The sequence below is a fragment of the Podarcis raffonei genome, chromosome 2, assembly GCF_027172205.1.
Source record: "Podarcis raffonei isolate rPodRaf1 chromosome 2, rPodRaf1.pri, whole genome shotgun sequence".
In the NCBI taxonomy this organism is placed as follows: Eukaryota; Metazoa; Chordata; class Lepidosauria; order Squamata; family Lacertidae; genus Podarcis; species Podarcis raffonei.
The window spans coordinates 40,535,879-40,549,691 of record NC_070603.1 but is presented as its reverse complement, the minus strand read 5'-3'; the positions used below and the strand labels follow the sequence as shown (position 1 = coordinate 40,549,691).

Sequence of the window (13,813 nt, the reverse complement as noted above, 5' to 3'; positions counted from 1 at the left end):
CCTCAATCATTTCAGACACCACACAGTGACAACAGGTAGCAGCCTTGGTTGCTTTCCAACCCTGTAATTAGGCTACAGGAATATATGGGACCTGGAATTTGTTGTGCTTTGAGGCCATATGGTTTGCTACCCAGCAGAGCTCTGGCCTATTTATTATCCCTTTGACTCACTGATCACCAGTCCTCGACAACAACAAAAGAGCAAGGATGTTGGTTATCTTTCAGCACTAACTATCGGAAGCTGCAAAGCAGAATGTCCAGGCGCTAAATCCAGTACAGGAGATTTAAGTTTCACATTTTAGCCTTCCATCTAAAAGGGCAAGCTGGACATTTCACACAGTTGCTGGACTGAATGATGTGCAGGCCTTGATGGCATTCTTGGATACAGCCAGCATTTTCAGCACAGGTGGCCTCTCATGCTCACAGAAATGTACGTGTGTATGAACGCAGTAATCCCCAAGATGTAGATGAATGCAGCCATTTTGACGGAGGAGAGGGCTTTGTTAGCAGCATACATACCCAGTCACTTCTTGTAAGTGTACAATCTCTCCAAATAAAGAGCATCTAGGAACAGCCTGAGACCTTTTGGCACCTGAAGAGAACAACAAAATGGTGCCTCCCTCCCCACCAAGGAAGAAGGGATGAGTTAAGATCTACATCAGATGCAAGAGGGGGTGGGAATAAGGCTCTACATTGTGTTCTGCTGCCCCTGTGGATCCTGCCACCTGAGGTGGTCACCTCACCTGGCCTCATGGGTGGACTGGCCCAGAGTACAATAGACTACACAAACACATAGGCTTGCTTCACAAGCCATCAGAACTGGCCTGTTAAGGTCTTGAAAGTGCCACACAACTGGTTCTAAAATCTGAACTATAGCTGCAAGGTGAAGGGAATTAGGATGGCAGTTGTACACATGAATACACACCTTCATTATTTGAGCATGTTATTCAGAAATGGCACATAATACAGACATCCAGATTTGACAAATGCAGCAGCTGAGACGGACCCAAAGAAAAAGTTATTTAGCTTCTGCTCATGCCTGAATAGGCCAAATAAGAATGCCCATTTTCCGCTCTTAATAACAGGTCTGCTAAAGAGCAAGAGTTGGGAAACATGGGTCTCTAATAAAGAGCTACTATCCCTGAACCACCAAGAGAAAAGCCTACGCAGAAAGTTTTCATCATCACTTTTTTACACTACTCAGCAACGTTCCATTTCACTGACGGCCCCAGAGTCTCACCACAACTCAGAGCCATGGGTGGACTCACCAGCCAAATATGTCCGCTCCGGCGCATGCTCAACTTCGGGGGTGGGGGGTTGGGGTGGGAAGAATCAACTCCTCAACAGGTGAGGCTGTGAAACATGATCAGGGAAGACAAAGCAGTTCCCGTCAGCGCCGTGCTGGGAAGAACGCATCATTTGCGCCGCATTGGGAGACATGCTTGAAACAGTAGTGCACTGAAATCTCAGCAACACGAAATAATCTTTGCCATCTGTCTGAACAACTCAACGCTCCTGTTGCAATCTGAAGGAAGGCTCCCAGAGAAACACAAGGGCCTTGCTGATGGATCACAAGAGCCCGTCCCTCCTTTGGGGGCCATTTTCCTCATAACTTCATGCTGCGACTAAGACATTGTGATTTGGGGCCTGCTGGAATCAAACTGGAAGGCATTATGTGCCTTGGAGAGTGGATGAAAAAGAGTAGAGAGACCCCTCTTGAATTGTGCTAGGCTCTTGTCTCCAAAGAGCTTCATTCATTCAAGAGGCTGTAAGTATATTCTGAAGTAGAAGTGAAGAGCCCCTGAAGCTGATGCAGCATGAAATCAGATACAAAACTTTGCTCTACGGTTTGTTTCAGGGAACAGAGTTGGACAAAGTTCGGAATGTTAAAGCCGTGTCTACAATTCCACTCAATCATTTTTCAAAAATGAAGAAGGCCAGCTTTTCAGTTCAAGTATTTTTTTATTTTATTTTTTGGATGGGGGAGCTGTTATAAGAAATCCATTTATTTATTTATTTATTTATTTTTATTATTATTATTATTATTATTATTATACTGCCTTTCCTCCCAAAGGAGCCCAGGGTGGCAAACAAACCCTCAATTCTTTTACAAAGCATTCTTATACCAAGTTCCCTCTGTGGTTTTATTCCCAGTCCAAGGGCTTAACAAACATGTACATCAATTGCTTATAGGTCCCAATGTTATCTAAGCACCAATCCCAGAGGCAGCCCCAGAGTTCATGTTGCCAGATTTCAAGGGAGTAACTGATAGGTTTTTTCCCCGATGTGATATGTCAGCATCCTACCAGTCTGACACCATTTTAATCTCCAGCCCAATACACTGAGAACAGGGGTGCTTCATGGCTACCACTACCAGCCTTCCCAAATCGAGGAACAGACAGTGTGTACAAATACAACTCTGCAAGCATGTATCCGTCCACAGACTTAGCTTACTAGACCAAGGTTTAAAGTAGGAAAGGGTAGTACGTTCAGAATTCTCAAGGGGAGGTGGAAAGTTGCCATTGCCACCAGAAATGTGACAACAGAAGGTTCCCTATGGAATTAATTGCGGTGGAGAAGAAAATACAGGTCTACAACTAATGTTGTGAAGACACTATAACTTGAAAACACATTAGCAGCACATTTCTCTTAAAAAAAATATATCTGGGAATTGTAGTTTGTTAAGGGTTGCTGTGAATTGTATCTCTGTGGTAGATAAACTACAGCACCCATAATTCTTTGAGGGAAAGAATGTGCTTTAAAGGTATAGTGTGTATAAAACCCAAGTCTCTGAGCCTTTCTTCTATTTGTCTAAGATGCACAAGCAACCTTCATTTGGACGCAGGGGAGGAGGGGCAGTTCTCCCCACCCCAAAAGAATGCTTGCCTCCTACTAAAGAATCTCAGTATTGGAGGGTGGGACTAGCTTAGGACACCAGGAGTTTTATAAGTCATAAGGGTCACAACTTCAGCAAAGCATCCAACACAGAGAACAATGAGCTCTTTTCCATTCTCTCCCACATATTTGCTAATCAACCTGGGAGCCATATGGAAAATCTAACAAGCACGATGGGAAGGCAGACAGGATCAATTCCCGTTACTGAAAAAATGGCATCCAACATTTGACCAAAGACTACTGGGATACTTTACTGTATCATATGTTCTTGTTTTAGCATTTGACTAAAATTTGGCAGTTCTCAGAAGTCAATGTCTAGGTGTTGTTGTTTTTATTCATTAGGAATCAAGCATCAGCATTCTAGCCACTGCTTCCACAGCCAGACATTTCTATCTAAGTAGAAAGAAATTCCAATTTCTAAGCAGATAAGGAGAGGCCCGAGGCCCAAAAACCAGAAATCATGCAGTTGCACATAAGGACACACACAGACAACCTTCCCTCAAAATTTACACCATTTGGTACAAAAATTCTCAAGATGTACAGATTGTGTAGTTTGCTATACTCTTAAAAGGCCAAACAGCATTGCACATTAACCATTTTCACAGTGCAAAAACTTACGCTCACAAGTTTGGTAAGAGCTTGGTAGACTGTGTGTGTGCATATTTCAGAAAGTTACCCACATCTCCAATTTTCACAACTGCTGCCACCCCCAAAAAAATAATTATTATTATATATTATTATATTATATTATATTATATTATATTATATTATATTATATTATATTATATTAACATAGCAATGGGGAAGTTAGGTTGAAAGCATTGTTCAAATACCAGGAAAGTTATTCTGAAGGTTTTAAGAAGCCTTCGATTGTATAAAGAAAGTGATTGCATCCTTCAAGCTTGGCTGCAAAAAGGGCCATTTTCTCCCACTTTGCTTTTGTCCACAAGGATTCCAGAGTCAGTGCCGAAGAGAGAGAAAAAACCCAGGAACTCTAGTGCTTGTAACTATTTAGCATTAATAGCTGGATCCAGTTTCCTTTCCTTTCCTGCCGAAACATTTCTGTTTGAAGCCACTAAACAGAAATAGCACGTTCCAAAGATCCAAACATCAGGCTGCTGTTTTTTGGAGTTGTGCAACAGAAGCAGAAATATTTTCAAAAAGAAACCTGCACTAGAATCATTGCCTGAAGTGTGAAGTTTAGCAATCTCTTCCCATTACAAACAACTGAGCAGAGAGAGATCGGGGTGGCATAAGATTTTAAGATCGAAAACAAAATTATTCTAGTTTAGCAATTGTGTACATATTACAAATGCAAAATAAATGTAGGGGTGTGTGTTTTACCATTTAACTGATTCAGACTAAAGTTGTGCACAAGTCAGAATACAAAAATGCATTTGGGTTTGAAATTTCTTGCTTGGAAACACATGTGCACTTATCTGGGGTAGGTACAAATAAGCACAGCACGGCTCACCTTTGAGCATCCATGCAATCCTAAACACACTTAGTAGAGTAGCACCACAATCCACACAGGTCAAGATCAGTAGGGCTTAATCCCAGGTAAGCACATTTAGGACTGCAACTTCAGTTTAATTAACTCCGTAAATGTGCTTAGGCTTGCACAACTTCATGACAACATTTGTCAGAATACCACAGGATGTTCTTCAGAGGTCCCACTATGCTCCATGTTCTGAAATAAGCCAAATCCAAAATAGATACCTCATAGTCTTAAGATTATTATAATCACCATGATCTTTGCTTGGAGCCCCATATCTGTAACTGCATAATTACTAGCTTCACAGAAGTAGTTTTTTCCAGGAGGAAAACTGCTTGCATGTCTGCTGAATTGGCCTTAGACTAATAGATACATTAATTAAAACAAGAGGCATTTTATTCTGGTGAATCATTTAAGCGTAAGTAGTGTGGTTCTGCTAGTGCAGACAATCCCATCCCTAAAGCAAAGTGTTCTCTTAAATATTGACTTATTCCACTTACCGGATCTGGGAATCTCATTTGCAATTAGCTGCGTACCCATTCTTTACATGGGAAGGATTAATCAACCATTTTACAGTCTAATTTAGGTCGCTAATTTAATACAGAACGCAAGATGCTTTAACATAATTTCGCTAATAAAACCATGACAGCCAGTTCTTTAGCCAGCCACACACAGTTCTTTTTAAAATGCTATGGATGCTATTGAGGATCAAACTTTTCCAAAAATAGCTAAAGAGATGCTGCAGATATTGAACACTTTCTCTTCTCAGTTTTACCCTGTTTAGCTGTTGCTAACTCAAGAGCCATATATAGAGTTGCTTGCTGCCTTTGCCTAAGCAAAGTTAGAGATAATGCTGCTGTTTAGATCTCAGGAGCATTTCCATTTGAGATTACTGTTAACATTTTAACTCAGAAATTAAGGTGTAATTCAGTACACACTTATTGAGGAATAAATACCACTGAATGCAACAAGGCTTACTTCTGAGCAGATATGTATGTCTGCACTGTCTGAGGCTGAAAATGTTTTAGGTGTGTTATAGTGTGTCCCCCCCCCCAAGTCAGTTTTGATACTGCACATATGGAAGCTTGCTTGCTTTAAAACACACAACCTTTTCTCAATAGTTCAAGGTGGCTAACCTTGAAGTTAATCATAGATAACATTGAAAGCCTTGCAGTCAATATGAACAGAAAATCCCAAGGAGTCATTTCCTCCACTTCCCTTTAAGAGCCAACTGTTGACTAATTTGGGGGTGCTTAACTGATCAGACACACACAACCCCTACAATGCCTTGTTAATTTTCACCAGAAGCAGGGTCTTCCATAAGAATTTTTAAAAATAGTTTTTTTAAAAAAATAAATCTCCAAAATCCACAGCAATACCTTTAAGTAGGACCAACCAAAGTATCACAAAATTTTCACTTGGAAATTAGTTTGAATGATGACAGAAAATGTGATAAAATGAATAAAAAAAAAATAAAAGCCTGTCATGGCAGTAACCAACCATCCTCATCAAAAATTGTAGATTTCAAATAGTCCAAGTGGCAGATCTCCTGCTGAAACATATCGCACAAGAGGTGAATTTGCTGACGATGAACACATGCATCTCCCTTCAGAGGCAAGCCTTTTGATAAAAAATAATATCCTAAACTAGTCCCTAATCCTGGTCACACTTGTGCATAAATGGCTTCCTCGTGATGAGTTAGTTGCAAAAAACTCATAGCCTTTGCAGAATTTGAAAAAAAGACTTTTCATTTACTTCAATGGCTATATTACTGCAGTTTTCTCTTCCCCATAAAATCAAGTAAGTTGAATTATGATTTGTGGCTATTGTCTCAGTAATAATGTAATTGTGCCATAACCCAAAACTTGAGCGAATTCAGCTATCAGAGCAGAGATAGGGTGGAGGGGTCCCATAAAAATGTAGCCTATAGACTTACAATGGTCTGGTGTCAATCCAGTAAAGAGGAAAAATAGAAGCCATTCAAAGCCAAAATAAAATTCAGTAGTATACAAAGATCTTTAGGAAAAGTCAGTATGGTTCTACTAACATGCTGTCACATTACATATCGCCAACTCTGAAGTTGCTTTGGCAACGTGGAGAAAGATAGCGTTCAAAATCGTACGTCAGTTCAAGCACTTGGCAGTGGAGTTTTTACGAAGTTGAAGTCCTAGATACTTTACTTTTAGGAAAGATTTCCAGTTAATTGAAATGGGGCTTACTTTTCTTTTCTTTTTTGAAAGGGAGGTGCCTACTTTTGAAAAGGCACACATAGTAGTTTAGTTTCTGTTAATATTTGGTTGCTGAAGGGAAGGGACATGGTTCTGTTTAAGAAAGCATTGTTTACAACAGTAAGTTATACTCTAAACACCCTTTCTTGGAGGGGGGTGCTGCTGAGTGAAATTAAAACCTACATTTAATTGATTGCAACTGTTAAAGTATTTTAAAGCAGAAATCATTAATCTGCCACTCAGGCTCTTGCCTCCGTTATAGATCCCTCCCAAATCTATTCTTGTTTACGTATCATGGCTTCCACTCATAAGTCACAGTCCCCAGCTGAACTACCATAAGGCAATTTAGTCTTATTAAAACAGGACTAACACCCCAATCCAAGAGCTCGTTAAAATCATATAGGAGACTAAGATGGTTTAGTTTCAATAATAATCAAATTGAAGTAACTCAGCTGAAAAATGGTTTGCCGTTGCTGCACGGGCAGTTTGTGTCACGTGACAACTTCACAGCAGCTTGAATTGTTTGTGAGAGAACCAAGCTATTTCTCAGAGTTTTCGTAGACAGTGATTTAACAAAACAAAGCCCACTATTAAAGCAGCATGTTGTGTGCTGCAGCTGAAATCAAGCTGCCTTTAATAATTCAGCTTCAACTCAAAGTAGTTCTAAGCTGGAGTCTTTCTTTATTTTCCAAAAAAAGGGAAAAAATGTTCCTAGGAAAATGTACACCTCAATTCAAAAAAACAAGTTTGTGTATATTGGTTTAGCTTAAGAAACTATCATTTGCCTAACTACACATTGATTTTTCTCTTGCACAGAAGTCCTTCCTTTAAATAGCAGCAGATTGACTATTTGGCAAAGGGGGGGGGAAGAAGGGCTCAGTTGGGCCTTAATTGGGAAAACTGTTACATCCCTGTTAAATAAAAGCCACCAGCCAGATAAGCACCTGTAACTATTGCCATTTCGACATGTCATCTCCTTTAAGGCAACATTGTCCCAGCTGACATAAAAGTGGCTTCAACTAAACTTGGATACTATATGCAAGGCTGCCAGTCTTAAAAAGACATGCTGCTACATACAGTGCTATTTTTATGCCCGTCTACTCTGGAGGAATCCCCAACAAATCCAAAGTGACTTACTCCCAAGTAACTGTGCATACACTGAGCCAGTCTCAAAGAGAAAAAGTTGACCAAAGAGAGAGAGAGAGGAAATAAAAGGAGTAAAATAGCAGGATTGTGCTGAATATGCCAAGCAGGTAGAATCTCATGCTCCATGGCTTGTGTGGCTGGAGGGAGGAAGAGAGGAAAGCTCATAAACCCAGTGCTAAACCTATTTCAGTTTCCTCAAGGATGCTGGAATATTATTCTAGGCAATTAAGGTGGTCATATGTTTGGTTCCCATTCTTTCAACTAGCATCTTTCCAAGGCCTGCAACAATTGGACATCCAGCTAATCTGCATAATTCATATTTGCATAACCTGCAAACTTTTCCGATCAAGTCACTGGCACTCCAGACTGTCTGCGCTTATCTAGCAAGGCCCAGCTTTTTAAAAAACCATCCTGAAAATAAGACTGGCACCGTCAAAAGTGCGGACATGCACATTTGATCAAAAGGTGGTTGCATCAGCCAAAATCATGCCAAATGCCAAATAAAAATCCTGTGAAGTTGGGGTTCAATGGGAGGTAATCGTTACTTTAAATTAGTTACATTAATAAGGCTGTGAATGACAAACAGCACAGACCTTCTTCCCAGCCACCTTACATGTTAATTCTTTTGAGTTTCATCGTTTAACAAAACTGCACATCAAATGCACACCTTTAAGCATGTGGCTTTCCAGTGATTAAGTTTCCCCCAAAAAAATAGTTAAACCACTTAGGCAAAGTTGAGGAAGAGTTTTAAATGCAGGCTCCCATTCCATCCACCCAACCCGCAACTTCTAAGCAAGTTGAAAATTCCCCCCTAGTTTGGCCTTTAGTAACACTTAATGGTTTTCGTCTTCCTGACAGCTCTGCTCATTAGCTACAAGCAGTAGTTTGGGGAGGATCTTTTAGAAAACCTTGAAGGCCGTCACCCTGGATAACAGAGATCCGGCTCTTCACAGCCTCGGCTAACAAAATTAGCACTAGCCTCCCTAATCAAAGGCTGCGGCGCTGGGCTGTGGGAGTGACAAAGGAGAGCCGGGGAGGAAGGAGCCGGGAAGACAGGGACAAGCACAGCCTGCCTACCAAACAAGCGACTTGATCCTCCTGCCAGAGCAGAAGGCAGGAAGCCCTTGGTTTGCTTTCGCACTCTTCCTTACTTGGCCCACAATTCCTCCAAGAAGCATTCGTGTGACCCTAAATGAGCGAAAAAGCTTGGCGTCTCCAAATACGTTTATATTGTGTCTTTCCGTTTTACTTTAAAAACAAATACATCTCAAATTTCCTTTACTGAAAGCAACAACTACATCTATTGATTGGTACACGTTAAATTGTTGCCACTGTTCTGGCTCTTCCTTAATCAAACCCTTCTTCCCTGTGAGATGTTTTAAATTGTGTCCTATTTAAAACAGAATATTCTAAAACAAACAAACAAACAAACAGCAACTCGGCCATGTGTTTAGCATAGCAGAGTTTTGGATTTTGTATTTGTAATTTTCCCATCTCCCTGCACAGATTCACTCAAAGTTCTGCAAGCTGTTTTTTGTTTGTTTGTTTTTTTGGAGGGGGTGGAAGTGGAAGTCACCTGACTGAGTGCAGGGCTTGGAATGTAAAATCAAAACCATTTTTATTTATAACAGACAAGGCTCTCCCTCCAAGTTATCACCACCCTATAAATCAATGGACACCTCGACTGTACAAGGATTCATTTCCATGCCCTGACACATGTTGCACAGACGACGGCCGCATCCCATTACAGATGCTTCAGAGGCTTCTCTTCGCAGGTCTGCAGTCAGTCCCCATGAAGTGCAGAAGGTCAGTGGACAGATCCGTTTAAAAGCTGCAGGGTGTTGTTTTTTTAATCGCACCATCTCCCTCTCTCCCATACATCTGAAGGAGGGAGAGGAGAGAATCACCTGCCGCTGGCTTGATAACTGGGGTCTACAGCACTTTCCCCCATAAGGTAGCGGAGGATTTCTGCCCCCCCCCCCGCAAATAAAATTCTCCCCTTTAGCAGGAGGACGGAGAGATCAAGCTCGCAAGTCAAACCACACAGGCTGATCTTAGACCCGCTTAAGAAAATCCGTTGCCTAAGATTTTTCGTTCCATTCTCTGCTCTCGTTTTGAACTCTGGATTATTATTTTTCCTGCATGCCCTCAATGGGACATTTTTGTTTAAAACTTTCCCCCTTTTTTCCTCTCTAAAGCGTCATTTCAAAGAAAGAAGTCCATCGGCCAAGGACCGAGAACTGTGAAGCGCGCAAGAAGCTGCCGTTGAAAATGACAAGGAAGAGGGCGCGCAGGAGACGGAGTGGAGCCGCCGCTGTCTAGATCGGGAAGGGCAACTCTTTCTCCCAGTCCTGCAGAACTTAAACTCGGCGGGATCGGGTGGCCTTAAAACCATCCTTGCACCCCCAGAGGACGCGTGAAACTGCCCAAAGGACTCCACAACCATTCCAGATCTATTTGTCGTTTTAAATCCCAGTATCCTTAAAAAGCACCCCATGGAGACGCGTTTGCTCCACAAAGCAGGTCTAGGAAAGTTATGGAAGCTTAACTTTCATTAGCGTTTGCCGAGATTCAGTCGGCACAGCAGATCGCCGGGTTCCCGTGTCAAAATAATACGAATCCCGCGCGGGCTGGGGAGCAGGAGCTGCAGTGCTCCCTTTCGCCCAACAGAGCTCACTACCTCTCCGCGCACGGCCGGCGCCTCCTTGCGCTGCCTTCAAACGCGCTCGCCGGCGCGCTGCTCAGATACACACGGACCTCACTGCCGTCTGAATGGGGCTGCGGGCTTTTTAGAGAGAGGGGGAGTGGGGAAGATCTAGAGCGAGTTCGGTTACGGCGCTTGAAACAGATTTGGAAGCGGGGGGGGGGGGGAGTTTCCTTTCTTCGCCCTCGGCTCCCACCCTTCCAATACGCGCGCACACAAACAGCCCGCAATACAAACGCCTAGCGGAATTAATCCACGCCGGGGCTCCTGGGAACAATAACTGCAGGGCAGCCGAGTCTCACCCCGTCCATCATGAGGGTCACGGACACTTGATGCCTGATACACTGGAGGCCGCGCGGGGAGACCTTGGAGAGGCCACCGGAGCCTCGAAACAACACGGCTTGGAGAGGACCCTCGAGGCGGCGTGTGGGCAGGCCCACTTATAGGCTCCAAAGCGGCTCGGCCAGGAGGGCCAGTGGCCTCCCTTACTTACTTCCCACCTTGACCCACGCCAGTTAATTCCCGCTTCCATCCACATCCACAGTCCCGGACACATTTTAAACGCATCCCTCTTTCCCGGAACGGAAAGCGGGGAGAAGGGGGAACCCTCGAACAAGTCGCGTCTAAACCCGTTACTTGGGAGTCAAGGCTGCTCAAACTCCTAAGAGCTTCAAAGGTGGCCTTCACCGCGCGTACTGTTGGTGCAACGGAAAAGCAGGACGATTCGGCCCGGGTCTCTCTCTTACTCTACCCGCTTAACTCCTACCCATCAACACCCAGTAAAAGCCCTGTGTGTTTTGGGGGTGAAGTAACCAGTAAACTGCTAGAGAGTTCAGCGAGTCGCATTCTCCCTAGGAGTGGGGCAGAGGGAAATCTCCCACTTTGGGTCGATGGAGACACGTGGACGGGTTGCCGTCCATTCACACCCTGGTGGGGTCGTGGGGTCTCAGGTGGAGGCGAGCTACGCCTTCTGACCGGCTTCTAACGGCTCGCCCCCGACGAAGGGGGCGCCAGGCTACGCTAAAGGTCCGGGACGCTCTCCCCAAGACTGGGCGTACCTGTACCAGGTGAGTCCCCGCTCGTAGTTGCGGTCGAAGAAGTGGGGCTCGGCGCCCACGGCCCTCACGTCGGGGTGCACCCGCAGGAACTCGAGCAGCGCCCTAGTGCCGCCCTTCTTCACGCCGATGATCACCGCCTGGGGCAGCCGCTTGGTGCCGGAGCCGTTGAGGAAGCTGGATATGGGACTGAGAGGAGAATCCGCGGCAGCGCCGCCGTTGCTGTTGTTATTCCCCCCGTCGTCGTCCTCGTCGTCGTCCTCGTCGTTGTTCTCCTGCTCGGGGCTCAGCTGGCCCTTGGAGCCCGGCGCCCGCAGCAGCAGCAGCTTGGAGAGCGCCGCGGGGTTGTGCGCCCGCCGGGCAGGAGGCGCCGAGCCGCGCAGCAGCAGCAGACCCGGCGCGGCGGAGGCGCACGCCCCGGCGGCGCACGAATAGAGCACGCAGAGCCACAAGGCGAGCATGGCGAAGAGCAGCAGCGCGAGCAGCCTCCTCCGCCCCGGCGGGGGAAGCAGCGGCGGCGAGGCAGGGGCGCCGGGGGCATCGGGGGGCAGGCGGGCGCCGCCGCTCAGGCGCAGCTGGCCCATAGGCTGCAGCCCGCGGGAGGCAACCCCGGCACCATGGCTCGCGGGGCCCGGACGGCGAGGCGAGCGGAGGAGGCGGCGGGGGGGAGGCGAGGCGGCGGCGGCAGCAGCAGCGCTCGCTCGTTTCCCGTCTAGTCCCGCTCGCGGTTGCAGCGAGTGGCGAGCGCAGCAGCGCTCCTTGGCCAGCCAGGCTGGGGCGCGGGAGGGCGGAGAGCAGGCGCGCCTGACTGGCACCCTTCGGAGCCTATAAGAGCCGCTCGCCGCATGGTAATTAGCCCCCTTTGGTGGAGCAAAGGCAGCCAATGGCTAACCGCACCGCCCCCGTGGGCGGGGAGCGGGGAACTGCGGGAGGCGATTAGCCATTCTTATTGGCTAATGAGCCGTTAAAGAGCCCGCGGCAGAGGGAAGAGGAGAGGGGGCAGCCGAGGCTGGCGAGCTGCTTCCGAGGCGGCTTCGCGGCAGAGCAGACCGCCCCGTCGGGCAGGCCGTGGTTTCCACGCGCCCGCCCCGTCCCTGCTGCAGAGATGCGCTTACGGTGAAGAAGCAGCCAACGTGGCCTGGAGGCGTCGGAGACTGCGGAGTCAAGAAGGTTTTAGGAGTAACTCATAGAATTTAGAGTTGGAAGGGACCACGCAGGTCATCTAGTTCCTGCAATGCAGGAATCTTTTGTCCCACGTGAAGCTCGAACCCACGACCCTGAGATCTACTGGCTGAGCTAACTCGAGGGAACCTCGTGAACAAGTGCAATTGACCAAAGGATGGGGAGAAATCTCTTAGAAGGGGGCGGGATGGCTTTTCAGGCAGCTGCCCAGTGAACGCTGCTTCCCCTCTCATCTTCCTTGCGGGAAGTAAGAGCTCTAGCAAAACAGCACGCTGGTTTCTTTACCTGCACGCACCAGCACCATCCAGACCTCCACATACACACATGCACACACACACCCCAGCATATTATGTGGCTTAAAGGCTGCTGCAACGCAAAGCATACCAGTGGCATATAATTTGAGTAACCGTCTAACCGGGTTTGGGAGGGAGGTGCGGTCAAGATCGCTTAAGGCCGCTCGTTGCCGCTCAGTGACTCAGGGGCACGTCGAATAAACCAGCACGAAATCGTGGGGCTTAGTTAACTTCATCTCACGTCGGTCAAAGAGCCGGAAACGGCGAGATTTGGGGACTGCGGGTGGGGTGAGGTGGAGATTCGGATTAGTAAAGGGAATCGAAGCAACCTGCTCCGGATTCACGGAGTCGGAGCGCAAATGCTCGGCCTTCTAGTGCACGAGGTACCACTGACAGCAGGGCGTAAGGGGATGCTGTCACACTTAGGCCCTTGTCCCAGTGGCGCCCCGCGCTCCTGCTCCGCCCGTTCGGCCGGTTCAGCGCTTCGCTCCCACCTCAAACTGCGACACCTTCTGCCCCCCTGCAGCCGTCCTGTATAGCCCTGTCCCGCAAACAAAGACCCCCTTTGCCAACTGTCTCCACCTCCATCCTTCTCTCTGTCTCGGTCCTCGAATCACTTCGAAGCTGGGCCCCGTTTGTTTACACTCAGGGTAACCATCCCATGAGGCTAAGAAAGCGGGTTGTGCTCTTGCTAATACGGAGGTGACGATCGTCTCGAAAATGGAAATAAGAACTTAGTTTCGAACCTGTTCGGAGGAGGAGGAGGAGAAGCAGCAGCTAGAAATTTTCTAAAAAAGCGGGTTGAGCTCATCAAAG

At 46.5% G+C, this 13,813-nt stretch overlaps 1 protein-coding gene across 1 annotated transcript in view; it reads right to left on the bottom strand.

The window, feature by feature from the left end:
• Nucleotides 1–12,285, bottom strand: part of LOC128407595 (heparan sulfate glucosamine 3-O-sulfotransferase 3B1-like) — a 29,434-nt gene extending 17,149 nt beyond the window's left edge. The window contains exon 1 of the mRNA XM_053376133.1: nt 11,526–12,285. Coding sequence (XP_053232108.1) covers nt 11,526–12,106 — 581 coding nt within the window. The 5' untranslated portion in view covers nt 12,107–12,285. The remainder of the gene's footprint in view (nt 1–11,525) is intronic.
• Nucleotides 12,286–13,813: the final 1,528 nt, after the last annotated feature.